Source organism: Nelumbo lutea, chromosome 1, assembly GCF_056320005.1.
Source record: "Nelumbo lutea isolate HS-2025 chromosome 1, American lotus-T2T, whole genome shotgun sequence".
NCBI classification, from domain to species: domain Eukaryota; kingdom Viridiplantae; phylum Streptophyta; class Magnoliopsida; order Proteales; family Nelumbonaceae; genus Nelumbo; species Nelumbo lutea.
Genome location: NC_142684.1, coordinates 11,153,378 through 11,175,788, shown reverse-complemented (window position 1 = coordinate 11,175,788; position 22,411 = coordinate 11,153,378). Strand labels below are relative to the sequence as shown.

The 22,411-nt window shown below is 34.3% G+C and overlaps 1 protein-coding gene across 1 annotated transcript; it reads left to right on the top strand.

The window, feature by feature from the left end:
- The first annotated feature begins 13,464 nt into the window (after positions 1 to 13,464).
- On the top strand, positions 13,465 to 13,791 carry LOC148873512 (uncharacterized). Its single transcript, XM_088983335.1, has one exon. It carries the CDS (start codon positions 13,465 to 13,467, stop codon positions 13,789 to 13,791), a length of 327 nt encoding a protein of 108 aa, XP_088839461.1.
- Positions 13,792 to 22,411: the final 8,620 nt, after the last annotated feature.

Sequence of the window (22,411 nt, the reverse complement as noted above, 5' to 3'; positions counted from 1 at the left end):
ATACAAATGCCGTCATTAACCTTCCATATTTATATTTGCATTTTAGGGGAGTTCACGGAATTTGTTACTCTTTTATTTTTTATCAATCCAAAGGAAAATTTATGGTGACAAAGAGCAGGACACCAAAAGAGCTTTCACCAATCGAAATCCACCTATGAAATTTTTATAAATACGCCACAAGTTTTTCAGATATCACGTCTTTCCATTACGATAAAGGAACCATCAAACCAAGACTTTAGGCATAAAATATAAAACTCTGTACGGACAAGCTTACTACTGGTGCAGTTTCTAGTCACTGCTACCATGAACTTGGGAATAGGGAGACGCCCAATTTTACTTCAGCATAACTCGTGAGTCCACTTTGTTCCTTTCTTACGGCAAAATTTTGATGAGGGTTATAGGATTCCTACTGACCCATGATCCTCCATCATTAACCCTCGCTTTGAACATGGGCAGAAAAACTATAGTTGTCTAGGCTGTCAACAGGACTCTTCCCGTGCATCCCACTTATTAGTTGACCCAGAAATGGTTTGTGTGACATAATGTCATGTAGCGATAGCCCAGGCTGTTGATTTTAAACATTCAAATTACTTTTTCCCATGAACAACCTCTCCCTCTCAATTCATCTTTGCTAAAACGTGGGTCTAGTGTTATATTAAAATCACAAAATCAAATGTAAGTTTTGATGTACATGTACTGCTGTGACCCCATTGTGGGGCCCACAACAATACAGGAAAGGCCATGATTCATGGTTTTAGACCTGTACAAAACCCACGTTGTAGCAAAAGTGAGCTCCCCATCAAAATGGAAAGAGAACTTTGGCTGCTACGATGTTCAACAGCCCAGCCCAGGCTGTCTAATTTAGACAGCAATTTCCCGAAATGGGTGCAAGCAGATTCCGTTCATTCCTCCCAAGGTCATATATAGCCAGATGTTTCCGCATTGGATGTCAAAGCCAATCGCATCCCACGTTCAAAAATTTTTCCAAGATTAGGAGAAAACGGCCCTATCATCTGCCAGAATCCGGATATGCTCTTCACACAAAGTGTCTCACACCCACCTCACAGCAGCATGTCCTGGCCGACGGCCATATATCGAAAACATCTTTCCTACTTGAATTTATTATTTATGGAAAGATGTGCTTAATACAGAGTGAGATATAACTGTGAGGTTGGTGTAAGGCACGTTTTGTGAGGAGCATATCTCAATTCCATCTATTATGGTTTTCAAAACCGGATGATCGGATTGAAAAAATCAAAAACTGATCTTCGTTTTTCCCCAAAACCGAATTTTTTCAAAAAACTGTTGATTTTAATCAGCAAATCGCTGAATCGAATAATTAACCGTTCGAATGATTTTGACCATTTTTTTATTTTTTTGTCAGAACGAACCGACAGTTCGACCCAATAACCAGACCCCTAACTGATTCAATCTCCGGGTCGGTTTTATAAACCATGCCATCTACCATAGAATCAAATTCATATAACTACATGTTTTCTGGGGCATTGTCAGTACGCCTCATTTACACCCTGCTCCGATCATGTAAAAAAAGATTCCTTGATCATTGATACTTTCTTGTTGAGTGGGCCATAAGAGAATCCCATAATAATAATTGATAGATTTGGATATCTCATCTATTCACCTTGTTTATTTTTTCAACCACTGGAATTTGTTTTTCCTTTCTCTGTAATTTGGTTGCAACTCCATTTTTTAGCCAAGAACATCTTGATCTCTGGTTGCCCCAAAACAATGTTAGCCCAATGTCCTCAGCCCGAAAGGTTTAGGCCCACCCCATCTTTTTTGTATCCCAATCTGTGGCCCAGTCTATTTAGCTCCTGAGCTATATACACGGCCATACTATCAAGCATCTTTTGGTAGTGTGTCTTACATATTTAGTGTTTACTATCAAGGGATGGTGCAAACAATCCTCTCCTTCCTTTTCAAGTCCTTTTTTAGGCTGTGTTTGTTTCAAAGGAAACTGTAGGGAAAGGTAGGAAAACATTTACAAACATTTCCCTACCCTTTCCTTCAAACCAAACATAGCCTTAAGATTTGTAATTTTAGGGGTTTTTATTGTTCAGTCCACTCTAGAAATCTTAGTTCCACTGTACAGTTGGGGGTAAGTACTAGTTTGGAATTGATGCCAATTCATAGGCAGATATGGGTGTTATAGGTGAAGTGCAGTTTAAAAATCTCTTCATTATGTAGTTTGTAATTTTAGGGGTTTTTATTGTTCAGTCCACTGTAGAAATCTTAGTTCCACCGTACAGTTGGAGGTAAATACTAGCTTGGAATTCATGCCAATTCATAGGCAGGTATGGGTGTTATAGGTGGAGTGCAGTTTAAAAATCTCTTCATTAGGTAGTTTGTAATTACCTAATGAAGAGAGATACTGGAATGCTATTACTGGACTGGACTTTCACCATGAATTTTTAGGCCCGTCTTTTCTATGTTATTCCTGTAAAGTGTAAACATACTCCCATTGCCTGTTCCTTGGCCATTAGGCCCATTATTAAATAAATGGATCAGCACTATTTTGGCCCATGAAGGATCTGGCTTGACATGAGCAGTGAAGTAGAAAACTCATGTATCTTAACATCTATTTATACTATTTAGTGAATGCCCCTTCTTTCTGGAATTTTCATTGGACATTTTTCTACCCCCTTGTTTAAGCATACAACAGGCATAAAGAAGACATATATGTCCTTTACTCTCACTTCAAAAACTGTTCACTTATAATCGTTTAAAAACTGCCCAATTATAACCGTTCAGAAATTGCCCATAAATTATAAATAGTTTTGTCTTAGAGATACTGCCATGTGCAAATGCACATGCACATATACTAGTATCTCAAAATGTTCAAGATAAGTATTCCTAGATTAGATAGTATTGTAATTTTAACTCAAATGGTAAAATAAGAGATCAACAGTGATATTTCTAGCTTATATTCTCATTTTGTGCAGATAGAGATTAGGTAAAATTATGGGTGAACAAATCATTGAGCATAAGTGTATTGTTTTTATACCCTCTTCTTCACTTGGACAACTAGAAACGGAATCTATGCTGCCTATGCCTATGCAATTTGGTTCATGTGAAAATACAACAATTTTTTATGAAAAAATCAAGAGCCCAACTACCATGCATTGACACGAATTTTTGCAATACATTAATTTGAGAATACAATTAACCATATTAAAGATGTCATATAGTCTATTTTTTATTGGTTCATATTTTATAAGGTGTACTAACCATCAAGACCAAGGTTTTAAAACCGACCCGAACAACGAATCGGTCAGGGGTCTGGTTCCCGGGTCAAATAGTTCGAACAATTCAACCACCTAGGTCAGTGGTTTGTTGATCAAATCAACATTTTTTTGGCAAAAATCCAATTTTAGGAAAAAATAGAACCAATCTAATTGATTCTCGATTTTTCTGGTCTGACCATCTAATCCGGTCTGTTTTTGAAAACCATGATCAAGACTTCAGCGACATGTACATACACTATCATAAAGAAACATTGAAAATACCTCTAGTAATCGACAACATAAAAATAAACATGTAGAATATAGAAATAAAGTATTTAAACAATATTGCTGATATATCAAACTGTCTATACTAAGTCACGAATATCTAATAAAACAAATAACTTCGATGTTTTAAACATTATAAGAACTACAATTAAAACAAATTGGTTCTAAAAATGATGATGAGTAATTAATCCAAATACTACAATTCCTAATCATCTTCACAATCTCCTCTAGTGTCGGAACATGTCTGACCCAATTTGGTCCCTAAATGTGGACCACCTTGCTAGTTCATTTCTTTGTAGCCTTAGTGCAAGAGAATTTGCATTGGTGCTTTCATCAACAAATTCATCCCCACCAAATGTATTTTGCCTGTCTACCTCACGGAGCCCTTCTCGGGTGTACTAGTCATATGGATCAACTCCCATGATATGGTTGTGAAGCACACAACAAGCTATAACAATCTTGACCCACGTGTCAAAGTCAAAATGTTGTGTTGCATCAAGGATTGCCCAACGCTTCTTCAGAACACTGAAAGCATGCTCCACTGCATTTCTCAATGATGAATTTCTGTGGTTGAAAATCTCCCTAGGGGACTCTAGCAACCGTCCTCATATCTCATTGAGGTGGTATCTGGTGCCTCGATAAGGTGCTAGGAAGCCTGGCATGTTTCTATATCCGGCATCTACTAAGTAGTATTTTCCTATATTTCGTTGAATGATCATTGGTAATAAGCAGTTAGTTAAGACAATGGAGTCCACTATTCGAGTATTAGAAAGGATGAAGTATCAATTTAAGTTACCTTCTGGGACTTGGAATTTGCATTCCCTTCTTAGGGAATCATAGAGGACTGTCGTATCAATGGCCGAACCCTCCCACCCAGCCAATACATAAGTGAATTTTAAATCAAATGTCACTGCAGCCATTACATTTTGTGTTATTTTTCCCTTCCTACCATCAAACTTGCCTTGCTCCTCAACAAGCACTTTGCATGGGATATGGGTCCCATCAATTGCACCTATACAGTCCTATATTTAACTGAATTATGTTAATTTCATGGTTTATGGAGGTTTTAAGGAAAAAAGTGTAAACATCTGTTACATACCTTAAAATATAGCATAAACCGGGAGTCATTCCTAATCTCCGAGGGTACTTGTTCTCAAGACTTTGTAGAAATATCGGCTTACGGTCTCTTGTGAAAGCCCGAAGGTAACATGTATGATACTATTCCTTTCATTATGCCCTATAGCGTGCAAAATGCTACACTTTGATGGATCACCCGTCCTAAAGGGAAGGAACTAGCCTATCCTTTTGCAACTTGCTCTTCAACAGACATGTTAATGGTTGGCTGAAGTCCACTATGTGTCACAAGTAAATGATAGAGGGAATCAAAACATGGCTTTTTCATCCTAATTTGAGATAAGCAGGGTGCCTCACTACTAAATACAGTGCTAAGAAATACTCCCTTCCCTAGGCTTCTGACCTTCCAGACCCTTCGACTCATAGATTTAGTATACTGTTTAACGATGACAACCACCATAAGATATGTCATAAAGGCACTAATGGTCGCATTGATCCGCCTACGCTTGGCCACAATGCCATGTGTTACCCTCATGCTTGACTGACAAATCAAAATAATGCATGAGACAACATGCCATTATAAGACAGTATAAAAATAAATTGGGTGTCAAATGTGGTACTTCATTTTGTTATAGTTTAAACATGAATTTTGTGTTATGTGAACATAAATGTAAATAGTACAACTTAGTTGGAAATAACCACTCACCCATTTCTTTATTTTACATTTTCTTTATTAAGAGAGCTAGAGCTATATATATTCATGGTGAAATGTTCAAAGCTTGGTTTTAGGGGAAACTAGAAAAACGGAATAAGAAATTGAGGAAACTAGAAAAAACAGAATAAGAAATTGGCATATTATAGGAATCTAGGATGTATGGGGAAACTAGAAAAAATAGAATAAGATATTTTCTTATCTGATAGGGAATTTTAATTGGAAAAGAAAAAAAGGGAAGGGATATACTGCATTAATAGGAGGATGTCAGATTGATCAACTCATGATCCAGTAGCCTTAGTAGGTCAATGTCCTGTCAGTGTTTTAGAACACTGCCTAAAACTTGATCCTCGTCAGCTTAACTCAATTCTATAACAACCCATTTCCTAGATAAGTCAACAAAAAAAGTTATATTGCACCTTGTTTACTGATAACAAAAAAGGTATATTTTATTAAATTAGCTAATCAACTTCATCTCTAGAATCTAGATAGATTGTTTGTCACTGAGTTGGCATTTCTTTTGCCAATCTGAACATCTTGTTAACCCTAGCATTTAAAGATCTGTTGGACAGTGAGTCGAGATATCAAAATAGTCAACTCATGATCTAGTAACCTCAGCATGTCAACATGCTATCAATCTTTCAGAAGGTTGCCTAAAAGGTAATCCTAGTCATCTGAACCTAGTTCTATAACAATTCCTTTTCCCAGGTAAGCCAAATGCCAATGACAAACACTTACTAATATTAGACCTTGATTACTGAAAAAAAAATGATATTATATTAAAGTAACCAACTACACCTCTGGCCAGACTATTAGTGAGTTGGAATTTCTTTGGACCAATCTGAATAATATGTTAATTCTGGAATCCAAAGATCTAGCCTTGAGTGACAAACCAATTGGCTTTCCTGTATGAGCCTTCTGCTACTCTAAGATTTGAATTATCAACAAGCAATGCAATTTTGGTCCCCATTGTTTCAATTCCTATTGTGATTACAACTACCCCAAAAGTTAAGCTCCATCTACAATTAAGACCTTACATTAGAAAACTCCAAATGAAAAAGTAAATTAAAAAATTGTTCCATGGATAAGGTAACAAAACCCAACCATGTTCATAATCACTAGAATGGAACCACAAATAAAGTACAGCTCTATACTAGTATTTTGATAACATCAATATTTTTCATAGATAAGACATTACCTGTACAACACCATTTAAGTCACTGTAGGCATCGGCAACAACATAAAATGTCAAAATACAATGCATATAGGAACAAACTAAATATAATTATCAAGGCAGCAAGGTGAGACTAGGTGTCAATGAACAGGCTTGCTACCTAAGCGCCTAGGTGGATACACATAAGTGACCAGTTGTCAACCACTGGTTAAAGCTTGGCTTGATTTGTTATTTTGTAAATTGGGTTGGACCAAGCTGGTTCGGTTTAGATTTCAGTTGGATTCAACTAAGTTTATAGCCTTTTACAACTCGACAGTCTTACAGCAAGTAATTCTTACCCATCTTAGGCATGTTTCTCCAGTAGGAAAATGGAGGTTGGCATAAGACTTCCCAAAATACTCTTCAATCATGTGTTTCCTTCTGCCGTTATACTAGAATATGAGGATTGCAGGGAAATACTCTAGTACAACCTCCATATCGTCTTCATGTCATCCTACCATATTTGCATATGCTCCCCTTCTCCTTTTCTTCTTTCTAATCAAAGATTTTCTCCTCTACAACAAAGAGGTAATTAAAAGTGACAACATCTACAGGTACTAGGAAAGAGACTTCCCTCAAATAAAAAGTTTTAGTTATATCCAATGGTGAAATCAACCTACAACTTACGAATGCAATTTCACACTTGAAATTTGTATGAACAAGGGCATTGAATAAGGTATGTACCAAATCATCAAAATTTCTATCAACTTAAAAATATTTTAAGTCTTATTCCCTAATTGGAAAGAGGGTATGTACACAGACCCCATTGGAATAAGCAATTCTGTAATAGCAGAATTGAGTGCAGTGCTCTATGGGATGCAAAAAGGCATGGAGATGGGGGTGACAAAGCTAGTAGTTGAAGGTCAGTCCAAAATAGTGATAAACTGGTTGAAATAGAATGAGAAGACTCCTTGGTGTTTGAGAAATGAAATTAAAAGGTTCAGGAACTTTTCAAGGGACATGCAGTTGATAATTCAATGGACTCCAAGGTCAGCCAATGGTCTAGCTGACCAATTAGCAAAACAAGTGGTGAATAGGGAACAGTGTTTTTGGGGTTGTGTGCCAATAGAATGATTCATATTTCCTGGTTTCACTTTTCCAGCATATTTTCTTACTTTTAAGCTTTCCGTATTTATCCTAGATGCTTGTGGGAGAGTTCTTATTTGCAAAAACAATTGAGATCTTGCATTGGAAAAGAAGAAAATTAATTGGAACCAAGAAAAAGAAGAATAATGTATTTTTGAGGATATCCAAAAATGCAGTGGTGTTTGGAATGCAAGGACACATTGCTTTATTATTGGACCTATGATGGTTTTGCTTGTATTAGCAATTTCATACTTCCATGTTTTTTTTCCAAAAGCCAACCCCATATTTGATGATTTGTTTTTTCAAGAAAAAAGGGAAAATCCAAAAATCATATTTTATGCTAGGAAATGGATCTATGAATGATAAAGAAAGGCAAATATCACATATTCAAGAAGAGGTCATCATCAAACAACAATGATAACAATAAAAAACAATTAACAAACAAAAAGAATAACTTTCACTATGCACATACTCGATTGTTGAAGACAAAGTGGAAGATGTGTAGATCTGAGAAAGAAGCAACAAAAAATGAAAAAAAAAAAAAACTTATTAGTTGAAGCAAAATACCGGATATGTGCGTGTGTATGGGCGAATATGGATTTATACATTAGATTTGTGAAGCTCAAGAAAGATCTAATATTACCTTGTTTAGATCGAAGTAAAGACTTCAACCCAAATTAAGATCGAACATGAAAATCAGCAGGAACCCTGACCACCGACCACCCAAATGAACATCAGCAGGAACCCTATAACCTAGACGACATGAATATGAAAATAGCAAAGACAAGTTAGTTTAAACACAAGAGGAGATCAACATACTGATCACCAACAACCATGCCATGGTCAGAGATGGAGGTGAGAAAGTTACCGTTGGAAGAGGGGGGCGCAGCAAATCTCCTCTTACTCAGCACCAAACTGCTATTTTCTTTCACAGTCAAAAAGCACAAAAGCATACCTTAATTACATCGTCAATCGAAGAGTGCAAGTTTGCATCCAAAAAATCGATGCAGTAATGCACTCTTCGAATGATACAATCCTGTCAGAAAATACACTTTTACGCTAATAATGGATACATCTATGTATCACAAACAAACTCTCGTAAACGCAAACCGGAGTACATAAATACCCCGGTTCGGCGTTTGTATCGCAAACAAACAGAGCCAAAAGAAATTCTAATCTACCAGGATTGGGTACCCATCTGGGAGGGCTTTCATACAACGGCTTCTGTCTCTACAAGGCAGGCTCTATATGGAATCCTAAAAGCTATGTTTGGTGAAAGACCAGCTGGAAAGCCCAAGTGCCCTTTAATTCAGTTAAGAAATTGACTTAAAACAGTTCAATTAATGCAGCTCAATCAAAACTGAAACCATCCTAACCAGGCTCTCAATTAACTTTCTATGCCTCTGGCACTAAGGCTTTGTTTGTTTGTGATACAAATACCGAACCCATGTAGGGGTATTTATGTACTCCATTTTGCATTTGCAAACACTTGTTTGACATGTAAAAAAGTAATGATTAAGAGATCAAAAATATATTTTCTGAATTTTTTGTACTCTGAGGAGAGAATATTACTATACCTATTTTTTGGATACAATTTTGTGTTCTTCCTAATTTTGCTTTCTAACCAAAGCTTTAAGGAATTTGAGCATAGGTAGTTAGAGCATTAATGATAGGGCTCACATTTTGCACTGATTTCAAACAGTTTTGTGTTTGCATTTATGAAACGAAAAGAAAGTAATTATATAGAGTACATATTTGTATTTTCATCGCAACCAAACACAGCCTAAAGAAAAATGGAAAATAAGAGGCTAAGAGCATCACTGCCATCGAGCTAGTATGGTCATGAACGAGCTTCAATATAAGAAATTCTGAACTGCCACATCACCATTAATTTGACCATATCAAACAATGGGTGGCTCACTCAGCCATAGGTTACACGTCACCATATACTGCCATGTCATGCTAACATCAGAAAATCATGCATGTTTCTTGGCGTATTCATGAACGAGATGAAACACAAACACAACAAAGAACTGAACACCCTCTCCTCAAACATTAGATTTTAGATGAAACACTAACATCTCTTTGCATTTATCCACCTTTTGTATATTTCACCCTCAATAACATATTACCGCCTGGGTGTAGCCCCTTTATCATAAGTACTAGGCCCAAGCCCAGTCCAGGTCCAGTCCAACCCAGCCATGATCATCCCTTAGTTGCACCATCATTTCTGCGTGAGTCAACATCACCAAATGCTATTCATTCTCAACTTTGCATAAATAATGCCAATATGGCATGCTGGTGAAACGAAATGATTGAAATGATCATGAAACGCATTCATACCAAACACCCTCTTAATGTAGTCATGAGTTAAAAAAGGTATCAATCAAATGCCTTTGTGGTATGCTTGTGGTGACCAGAAAGTTAGATATTTAGCCATGTTTGATTCATTTCTCATTCTTACCTAAAATGAAATTCTAAAATGAAAAAGAATGGGTAAAAATAGGCAGAATGAAAAAATATTGTTATGAATCAAACGCTTTTTTTCCTAAAAATGAATTCTTTTCAGACTAACAAGTGTTTTATGTTGCTCATTTTTATTCTTCAAAAAATAAATATTTGCCGGTATTCATAAACCGCCAGCCTAGGTCTCCAACAGTCATTGTTTACAAGTTGGCATTGGTATTTTGTAAAACTATTTTCTTAAAAGTGCTTTTATATAAGTATTTTTCGTAAAAATACTTCCATAAAAGTGCTTTTATAAAAGTACTTCCATAAAATGCTTTTATAAAAGTACTTCCATAAAATGCTTTTATAAAAGTACTTCCATAAAAGTACTTTAATGTGAAAGTACTTTTATAAAAGTATTTTTGTAAAAGTACTTTTGCGAAAGTGCTTTTATAAAACTGATTTCATAAAAATACTTTTAGTACTTTATAAAAGTGTTTTAATGTAAAAGTACTTTTATAAAAGTGTTTTCGTAAAAATACTTTTCATAAAAGCACTTTTATAAAAGTATTTTCACAAATTTTATAAGTAGAATTTCCTCACTGCCAGTGTAGCATGCTGGTGAAATGAAATGATCGAAATGATAAAAAAAAATGAAAGAAAAAGAATTGATCGAAATGATCATGAAACACATTCATACCAAACACCCTCTTAATGTAGTCATGAGTCAAAAAAAGAACCAATCAAATGCTTTATGGTCTGCTTGTGATGACCATAAATGCAGATATTTAGCTCATTTCCTTCTTCATGGTGAAACCCACCTAATTAATAATGGGGCCCTTTTTTGGGTGGAACCCATTTAGTGATAGGCCTGATAGGCTGACTCTACAACAGACATATAGCTTAGTTATGGGGCACCAGACCACAAGTGGGGCCCTGTGGCCTCAGTCCCAACACAGCCATAGAACAAAAAATAGGTTATAGGTCACATTCCGAAGGCAACACCAGGCTTTCTTTTGTTTCAAGCTACCAAATTGGACTGATTGAAAAGAGAAAAGGTAAGACAGCATGGTTTATTTGTTACCCTCTTCAATATTATTCATATGCTGCTTCTCTTTAAGGTTAGTTAGTTTGGATCGGTTCAATGATCCACATGTCTTCATTAGTCTTTTCTTTGGACGTGTTCTTCATGTTGCAAGTAGGTGATACTGATACATCACCCTGATAGATAATTTTAAATTGTTAAAGACAGTGAAACATATAATCTGATTCTCGGATTTTAAAAACAACAAGTTGGTTTCAAGATGACCAAAACAAAAGTTGTTGTGTGTGGGCTTATTACAATTTGAGTCAAACACATAGTCAAGTCCTACACGAAAGTATGGGAGGGACCCTCATCTACCTAATAACCTGTGAACAGGATTGATCTCCCTGCTTATCTCGACCTTTGATCTCTGTCCATACACATAAATGACAAAGCCAACGTTTTGTCCTGGTCAAGCAGACCCATTTTTTTATTCTTAATGAGGCTAGCAAACCCATTAACCCAAATTAAAAAAAGTAAGAGTATTTTTAACCCAAATTAATTATTTCATCATTATGTTGACTTTCCTATCTTACAAATTCACCCAAAGAATCAGCTGGAATAGCGATTCATAGCCATTTGATTTTGAGCAATTCATTCTTTACATTTATTTCATTCATGGGAATGACACATTTATGGTTGTCAATGTCAGTGGATCAGGACCTGACATAACCAAACCAAGCGAACCAATTATGTTGGTTCTGATGGTTTTGTTCTAATTAATAATCGGACCGAAACTGATTGATAATATAGGATTCGTTTGGTGTGTTTTTTGTGTGGTATTTCGACTGTTTGTAAGTTGAGCAGATTTATTTTCGGTCTATTTTCATTTGGTTTGTGAAACATCTAGTCGTCAAAAGCCGAAGTGTTGAAAAAATATAAAAAGTCCATTTTGGACTGATTTCGAGAAGCTCCAAATCAAGTTTTTTGTGTCTTTTGCGTTTTATTATCGCGTAGAAAACATGGTTTTTAAAAACAAACCGGTGACCGAACCGGTCAGAGTCCGGTTACCGGTTCGAACAGTCCAACTGTTCAACCCGAATGGCCGGCCCGTTCTAACATAAAAATAAAAAATTTTAAAAAATTGGAAAATGGTCAAAACTGTTCGAACGGTTCAAACGGTTAACCAGCCAGCCCGTTCTAACAAAAAAATTAAAAAAATTAAAAAATCAGAAAACTCTCAAAACCGTTCAAATGGTTCAAATGGTTAGTCGACCAGTTCAGCGGTTTGCTGACCAAAATCAATAGTTTTGGGAGAAAAAGCTGTTTTGGAGGAAAATGGAACCAATCAACTGGCCAATTCCCAGTTTTTCTAGTCCAACTGTCCGGTCTAGTCCGGTTTTGAAAACAATGGTAGAAAAACACGGAAAGACGCATGGAAAGACGTGATGCTACCAAACTAACTTCAGGCTGCTCAGATCTTCATGCAAAAACTCTATGCATCTTTTAACTGTCAGAGCTACCAGAAGATCTTCCCAAAAAGACATGCCAAAATGGGCCCATAGTTAATACTATATAAAAGTCTCCTAATTTTCATATAATTGTCATCATGGTTTTCAAAACCAGACCAGACCGGAAAAAGCGGAAACCGGTTCCATTTTCTCCCAAAACTGTTGATTTTGGTCAATAAACCACTGAACCACCTGGTTAACTGTTCGAAAGGTTTTGACCATTTTTTGATTTTTTTTAATTTTTTGTCAAAACCAGCTGGTCATTTGGGTCAAACGGTCGGACCGTTCAAACTGATAACTAGGCCCCTAACTGGTTCGATCACCGGTTCGTTTTTAAAAACCATGATTATCATAGTTTTTTTTTTCTTTTTGTCTAAAAGGATAAATTTCCTAGAGAGTATATTAAGTAATTTTGGTTAAAAACACTTATTATATCAACATCTATCTCATGTAACCGATTAATCAGTTTGGGACTGGTACACCCTGTGGTGAATCATCCATTGTTCTTCACGACTAATGGGTATAATGGGCTTTTCCCGAATGAAAAGCCCATGATCAGAAAAACATCCCTATCGAGCTGTATCAATCAAGCTCAGTTGCACCAAAAAACGTTTAGATAAGAGTAGGCAAGCTTCTCCTTCCTTCTGTTTTCCTCAATTAAAAACCTTATAAGGTTTGTTCTTGCAAACATTTCTCATAACAAGTCATCTCGGTTGGTCAGCCTTGTTTAAGGCAAAATGACGTGTGAGACTTCCATAGTCCCGTTTAAGAGAAAAGTTGAGTGGAGAATATCACTACCCACCAAACCCAACTCTTCTCCTTCAACCTTCTAAAGATCTAAAGTCTCTTCTCCCAGAAGATTATTCATGGAGGGTCTCATTCCTCTGGTCTACAAAGCCATCAAGAGAAGCAACACTCGTCGGAAATACGAGTGCCTGTCGTCCGGCCAAGCTGCTAAAGGCTACAACCTTGCCGAGCTGCAGACCGACCGTCACATTTATCTGGGTCCACCACCGGAGAAATTTCCAGGACTCAATGAAAAATATGATGGCCGTCGGAGAAGCAAGTCGGTCAAAGAATTCTCAGCGGGTGGATTCTATTCTCCACAGCCAACTGGTAAGGGGCCTCGTTTGTCAAAGGAATTGGCAGGATTCCGGAGTCATCGAATGTTCTCGTGTATAAATGGTGCCTAGTTCTGATCTCCTGTTGTTCTCTATCAAACATATTTGATGCATAATGGTGCGACAGAATCAATAAAAGGGCTAGTTAGCTTAATTTTACCATCTCATATTGCACAAGGTAACGTTGTTTTAGCTAGTCATATTTATATGAGATGATTTCATGTTTGTTACTCTTTGTTTCTTTACAAGTAAGTACTCAAGAATTTGTTGTTTTGGAAAGCAATAGGCAGTGAAGAATAGGCAAGTAAATATTAATTTCGTATCAATACCATTGTTTTTTTTTCTTTTCCTATTATTACATACTAGAGAGACGAATGGGAGGTGAGGGCACGGCAGGGTGCAAAGGGTGTCAATGCAGTGCGGTTTTGGACCGGTTCAAAATCAATTTAGACGGATTAAACAGGTCAATAAGATATTGGATTGGATCAATCCGGTCCAAAATATTTATCAGATTGGATTGGACCTAGTTTGTTCGTAATAAATTTATATTGGGTTGGGTTGGATTAAGTCAATATCTAGTCCATTAATATAAGATAAGAATATATGTGTCAAAGACCAGGTTTGGGTTAAAACCAATCTAAATCAAATCCAGTCCAATTGACACCCCTTATATAAGATGAAAATATATGTGTCAATGGACCGGGTTTGGATTAAGCTAATATCTGATCCATTAATATAAGATAAGAATATATGTGTTAATAGACTCACAGTGGACTGGACCGGATTGGACCAAATCCAATCCAATTGACACCCCTAAGTGCACGTGCCCACTAAGAGTCGTTTTGTAAATTTGATACTGTTATTCTTATCTGGAGGGGTGCTAAGTGACCATCTCGACTGCTGGATCATCAACATCTTTTTGTGGGATCCAATAATAAGATCCCCTAATCTTTAACTTATTTTCAATTTCTTTTGGTATTACATATTACACAGTAGGGGGGATTTAGGGATAGGGTGCATTTGAGTCCCACTAACCTTAACATGCAGTTCTGTGGATTTGATCCCGAACTTCCATATTTGGAAAGATGATATATGCATATTGAACGGCCCTGATTAAATGATCTAACCATATTATGGACACGTTATATGGCCTGGATTTTGAAATGGGCTCGTAGCTTAGTAAGTTGTTCTTGGAAAGTCACAACTCTATGAAAGTCAAACCTCAAAAAAGCCCAAAAACTAGATAGATTTGAGCTTTCATTCTAGGATTGTTGTTTTAGAAAACATGGAAATGGAACCGCTTTGGTTAGTGGTCTAACCATTTGGGTCAAATGCATCAATTCATAACATCATAAAAATAATAAAATATAAAAATAAATAAAATATAAAAAATATAGAAATTATACAATAAAAAGGAAATGTAACTAATATTATATATGTATTCATCATAATAAAGAAAGAGCCTAAACTTTTTGTATTACTATCTCTTCAAGATCATCAATAAGGGTGTCAATGGACTAGTTTTGGATTGGACCCCCGTCCAGTCTAAAATCAATTTGGACAGATTGAACGGACCAATAAAACATATTGGATTGGACCAATCTGGTCCAAAATATTTATTAGATTGGATTGGGCCTGGTTCGTCCGAAACAAATTTATATTGGATTGGATTGGATTAAGTCAATATCTAGTCTATTGATATAAGATAAAAATATGTATCAGTGGATCGGATTTGAATTGAAACCAATCTAAATCAAAATGAATTTGAACAAATTAGACAGTCCAAACAGTGAATTGGATCATTCAAGTTGGTCCAAAATATTCATTAGATTGAATTAAACCTGGTCCATTTATAATGGAATCACATTGAATTGAATCGGATTAGACCAAATCCAATTCAATTGACACCCCGAATCATCAGGATTCTTTTTCACTTGGAAATGTATTCGGGTCAAAAATGTTATTTTGTCCTCTTGTAAAGATATGAACTAAGTAACTTCTAAATTTGTTGGTAGGAATTTTAATTAGGTAAACCATTAAGTTGTCTAAAAGTTAAAAACTATTGATTTGGAGGCAAGATTGGATGGACCTCCAGACTTTTTATTGAACTACTTCACATTTTCAATCAATTAATATGTGTTTATTTATCTATCAAAAAACAAAATTAATGAGAATGATAATTATTGTTATTAATTATATGAAAATGGCTAATATAGAAAACAAAATAAGAGAATGAATATCTATCCCATAACCCACTAGCCAAGTCAAATGGTTCAGTAGCTCAACTATTCAAGTTATCATGTTATTTATCCAATCAACATTTTTATTTTGCAAACAAATCTAGTGGATTGATGGTTAAACAATCTGATGGGCCAATTCAACTGTAGAACGAAAACATTGCTAAACGTGGAAATCTTTCTTCACTTTATGAATTAATCACACATACTGAACCAAACATAAACCGATTTTTGTGATTGGACCAGGGTTTGAGAGGTATACTCATTTAAACATTCAAAAAAGAAATTACAAAGACCTCCCTGTATTATGAGGTATGTGACAAAGACCCCGCATATTTTGTTTTACAATAAAGACCCCCATGTACTATGACCATAAGACAAAGACCCTCTTTAACTGTTAAGTCAGATGACGGAATGCATTAAATTACCAAAATACCTCACCAAACTTTTTTCTTTTTTTTTTTTTTTGCCCTTTTTCTCTTAAAACCTATTTAACCTGTTATTTTGTCATTCTTTTCCTCTCCCTCACCGTCCTCTCTTTGGCCATGAGAACTAAAGGATGGATACGACCCTTCAGTTCAACACCTCATAACTCAGAAAACTGTGCCTCTTCTATCTCTTATTTTCTCTCCTCAAAAAAACAAAGGAAGACACCGAAAGAGTGAATGACTGCGCCTCCTCTACAAGGTTGGTGTTGGTCTAGGAGTTACTAATTAGCCATAAATATGGCTATGGCCTACCAATGTAGTATGTGTCATGATTTAACTGGATTTCTTAGGAGCTCTACAGCTAGATACCCAATGCTTAATTGCGTTCTTTTTTTCCCTACTTTTTGGTTTATCTACTTTTCTTGTATATTCAATTTCCAAATATAATGTGGAAGTGTTCTTTGATGTATTCTGTCTATTAATCAAAGAAACATTCTCGATCTATTACCACCCAGCGGCAATGAAAAAAGACAGTAGTGGTGGTACCAGTATCATCAGTACACCTTTGTTCTTGCCGCACCCGAGGACCAGTTTGAGTTTTCCTCAACCTGAGGTCCCATGGGGATATAGGCCTAACCCATGGAATCCAACGGCTTCATCCTCTTCTTGTTCTCCGATGCTACTGCCTGCAGCTTATTACGCCCAACAGTGTCAACAACCGATTTTTAGACGTTGTTAGTCTGAGCTGATGAAGATAACAGACGAGAGAAGAAGAAACAAAGTACAGGGGAAGGGTAAGAAGAGAGATCGGGGGAGAGAGAGGAGAGAGAGGGAGAGAAAGAAATGTGAAGGAACGAAAGGATAGTATTCAAAGATTGGGGAAGATGAACAGTATTATTCTCATTAGTATGAAGATTAAAAAATATTTTAACGGCCTTTTTGGACGGAAGGCTAATGAAAGGGGGTCTTTGTCTCACTGTCATAGTAAAGGGTCTTTGTCGTAAAACAAAGTACAGGGGTGTCTTTATTACAGAACCGATAGTTAAGGGGAGGCTTATGCATCTTATTGAGCACCACATATGCATGCATAAGCACAGGAAAAGGCATACCAAATAAGTTTACTTTTCTTTTTACTAATCAAGTGAGTTTATTTATTAACTTAAATTTTCTTTCTTAAGAAAAATTGAGCCAAGATAAAAAAAAAAAAAAAAAAAGTTAGTCTCACAAAATAGCAGTTCTTTTAAAACAAAAGATTAAGGGTTAAAGTCTTAAAATAAACATAAATTTCCCCATTCTTCTTTAATTTTTCAAGAATTCTAACAATCCTTCACTACTTGTAAATTTAGAGGACAAAAAAAGTCAATTAAAATTCCATATTTAAAAAAAAAATGAATGCTTATTAGTGAAAGTATGAATATACTTAAACCTCTTTGTAGTCAATCACCACCCCATACTAAGCATGCGACAACTATTCTAACCAATTCTGTTTTACACCCATTATTAATACTATAATAATGTAATCGCAAAAAATTGATATGCAAAGTCCAAATAAATTATCTTAGATTTCTTAAAGTTTAGTAAAAACATATACAATTTGAAAAAAATATCTTAATTCAAAAAAACAAACTACCAATTTAAAAATGCTATATGTTAATGCCCTAGCATCCAATTTTTGTCTGATCCCGCCTTCACTTTACCTCTTTATATCCTCCTTTTAGATCCCAAAATTTGAAAACATAATAAACCAACCCGAGACTTGTCAAAAGCCAAAAAAACCTCTCACATGTCAAATAGCCACCAAAATTATACAATTAAACTTAAAAATTAAAAAGTCCATTGAAATTAACATTTGACATTACATAACCTTTAGCACCCCAATCATACACGTTAAATCTCAAAACCAAACACCAAAGATCCATCATTTATCACACCAACCTCCTCTCCTATGATTCATTCCACACTACATTAAAACATTAACCCCATAAAATCAAATTTGACACATCCACTACCTTAAGAATAGTAAGACAAATCAACTTCTCCACCTTGATTCTGCAATGATCAATCATAAAAATACCAAGATTTTATTTTGACGACCTCGAGTGAATAATATTATACAACCAAAATGAACAAACTCTTTCTCAGATTTGAACCTCTCATCCAACTCCTCATTTTAATTCGTGCTCTCACATCAAATTTTAACTCAAAATTCATTTATAATCCAAGCAACCAAAATTTGTTCATTAATTCCAAAGTTCTCAAGACAACCCACCCATCCAATTTCAGCCTTAAAATCCTCCATTTTCTTCAAAAATAAGCAAACTTTTATTTGAAGCCTCCTCATTGGTTGACAAACCATTACCTAAAACATTCATTTCAATTAAATCTTTCAATCCACACCTTTGTTGACATATTTGTCTCTTTCGTTAGATTTAGGACATCCAAAATTCATGCCCACCAAATGCCATCCCAAAATTCCCTTGGTAGACCGACTATCGATCTAAAATTATATTTCAAAAAATCTCATTGATTAAATCTTATCAACCGTAGATCTCCATCATCCAAACCTCATTTAACCAATCAAACCTCACCACCATGACTAGAAACCCAAAAACTCCAATACAAATGGGTGGAAACAAATTAAACTTCTCATAAGCTATTTGATCTCAGCTCATGAAAAGCTCAAATCAGTTCAGTTTTAACTAAGCTTTGAATCGAGCACGAGTGTGATATATTGGCTCGTTTGCTAATCAAGTTGATTTTTAGCCAAATGAAGCTTGGCCTGTGAGGCTCACAAGTCTAATTGAGCTTAATATATATAATAAATTTTTTTATAATATGTGAATTATTATATCGATTATTTTCTATTTTATTATTTTTAATTTTTAATATTAATCAAAAGTCAACTAAAAATTAATTCTCAAATGTTTAGTTAACAATATTTTTATTTTTGTAAATAATAAACATGTTATTAAAAATGTAATTAAAAATATATAAAAATATATAATATTAACTTAGAATATATCAATATATTAAATTTTCTAAGATACACATCATATGCAAATTCATAATTTTAACTACTAAAATAATTATTCCATTAATAATATTTTTACTTCCATAAATTTTTAGATAAAAAATCATTTTTTATATAAATGTAGATTAATGGATTTAACAAATTCAATTTATATTATATTCTCAATGTTTTTTCAAATAAAATTTTATTTTTTTAAATAGTATATAACTTTTATTTAGTTCAAATAAAATTTATAAAATTTTAAGATACATATCATGTTCAAATTTAAAAACATTAAGTACTAAAATAATTATTCTATTATTAATATCGTTATTCGTATAAATTTCTTGATATTAAACAAATTTTTGATATAAATGAAATTATTCATTCTATTAATTTATAAAATATTAGTTATGAATATTATTTCTTTCATTTTACTGGAATTGTTAAACATAAATGTAATTTGTCCACATGTAATGTGGACACTAGAATAGAAAAAAGTTATTTTGTTTCATTAAATTTCATAAGATGAAAAGTGGCCTAATGGATCAAGCGTGTGGATAAACTTTAACGCTAGGTGATTTGTGTTTAAATCACACTACTCACATTTTTTACAAATAAATACGTGAGAAATACGTCGATTTGTGTCGTTTTATATTGGTGTGTATCAGTCAATACAACACAATATGGGCATATACGAATGCATATCGCTCAGATACACACGATTCAAGAGATACGGGTTTTTTCATAGTGTATCATGTATCCCCTCTGGTCGATACCGATACGATATGCCACGTATCGAATGTATCGTATCGATATTTAAATCCTTGATTTTCATCCAAAACAACGTCTTTCCACCCACTGCTTTTAATGAGAAAAACAATAAAATTTAAACTATGTTTGAAATAGAAAATGAAGAAATGAGATGATGAAGCGATTTACCTATTTGGTATTCTTCCACCTTTGTTTTTCTCTCTCAATAGTAGAATTACTTCCACCACAATAAAAGGTATGACAGGAAGAAAAATATAGGTGTTGATCATGAGAATGAAAGGAAGAAAAAAGAATGGAGAAAACATAATTTGAAAAGTAAAAGAAGAACAAAATTTTCGTGTTTCAGTTGAACACAATCTATGAGAATTTTGGAGCATGATAAACCCTCCTAAAATCATGACAAAACATGGCTCCTTGAAATCCATCCAACATGACCAAAAATGTGTCAAGTATAAGAATTTAATTGGTTAAATTCATAAATGGATTAAAAAAATTAAAAAAGAGAAAATTTATTCACTTCCTTCTTTTAATATATATATATATATATATATAATAGACTAATAGTCTTTATGATTGCCCCCTTTCAAAATGCAATTTGACAACTATAATGAAATATCATTGAATAACTTTCAAAGTATAAAAAAAATAAATGTTTCAACACCCACCCATCTGAATTGAAGGGTGTTTTGTTAATGTTGATGAAAACACTATACCACTATGGGAGATTGGCAGGAACCAATCCACACCACACGACAATCCACAGTTCTTTTATATTATAGACAAACTATATGGGTTGGATCGGTCCACACACATGCATCTCATATACAATTTATGAAATGATCTACACAGTCAATCATAAATGTTTAATTTTTGATTTGCTAAACAATGTTCATTTTTTTCTTAACATTTTTTTGTTTTGCTAAGCAATGTTCTTCTCAATAAGTCACGATCCATTTATCACTTTCACTCATTATTGTTATTATTATTACTTTTGAGTATTATAATTTTATTTTTTAATTTAAACTAATTCTCATCACCGTAAAATAATACGCATTTTTTTAAACATGTCACATCAAGCAAAGTCTCATTATATGATATATTGTTAGACTCAAAATTCAATATTTATTATATACTTTATTGGAATATTTTAAATCTTAAAAAACACTGAAAATAAATTCACAAAAAAAGAATTAAAATTCAAAATTCATTACACACAAATCCATATATATATATATTATGAAATAATATTAAATGTTATTCTTCTTTTTGAATTATATAGACATTACTTTTGAAAGAAATACAATTTTAGTGTAGACTTTTATCTTAAATGACGCTTAAAAGTGTTTATCTATAATAAACAATTTAACACCGTATCTTTTACTTAAATAACTTTTATATGTATTTATATCACCATATCCGAATCCAATAAGCTCAACTTCTGAGTTTCTTTTATATGAGTTTGATTCTCCTTTAAATGTGATGTTATTTAAGCAATAAGGCATCAAACCTGAGAGTTGAGAGAGAATAGATTATGTTGACATTTTACAACTAACACAATTGAATTGGAATTTGACCTTCAAAGGTTCTCAAATTTCAAAAGATGGCATCAATATTTGTTGGAATTGAACCAGAAAAGTTATTTTCAGAAATGGTCAAAATAGACAAATTTAGACAATGATGAGGAGGAATAACAAAAGGGCCTGTAAAAAAATTATTCATTAGATTAGGCCGCCTAATTTGGTATTGTTTTCTAGCAACCAAATGGGAAATTTTCCCCTTAAGTTGTTGCTAGAGAGTTGAACTACTCTCGATTCATGTTGTTGGTAGAGGAAACTCGGAAATGCACAATTTTTGAATGTGAAGCCTGATAAGGTAAGAGATTTCAATTGGAATGTTAGCGAATGAATGGAATGAAAATGAACTTTAGAACCAAGTATGTGAAAGAGAAAGGTATTCAACAGAAATGAGGCCAGTAATGATTGATGTGTCAATACTTCCTTCAAATTGATTGTAAGAAAGATCCAATGCGTGTAGGGATGTCAGTTTCATAAACAATGGTTGAGATTACCCACGAAATCGTTGCCACTAAGATCCAACTCTTGAAAGTTCCTTATTTTACACAACCCTGCATAGTGATTCAAAACATGTAAATTAAATAATTAATGATTCTGTAAAGAGTAGTGCTAAAATTGGCCTTGCGTGCATCCTCTTTAAGTAAAGAGCAGTACTAAAGTATAATCTTT

Excerpts from the sequence above, each read along its gene's own strand:
- LOC148873512 (XM_088983335.1), top strand. The coding sequence starts at position 13,465 with ATGGAGGGTCTCATTCCTCTGGTCTACAAAGCCATCAAGAGAAGCAAC.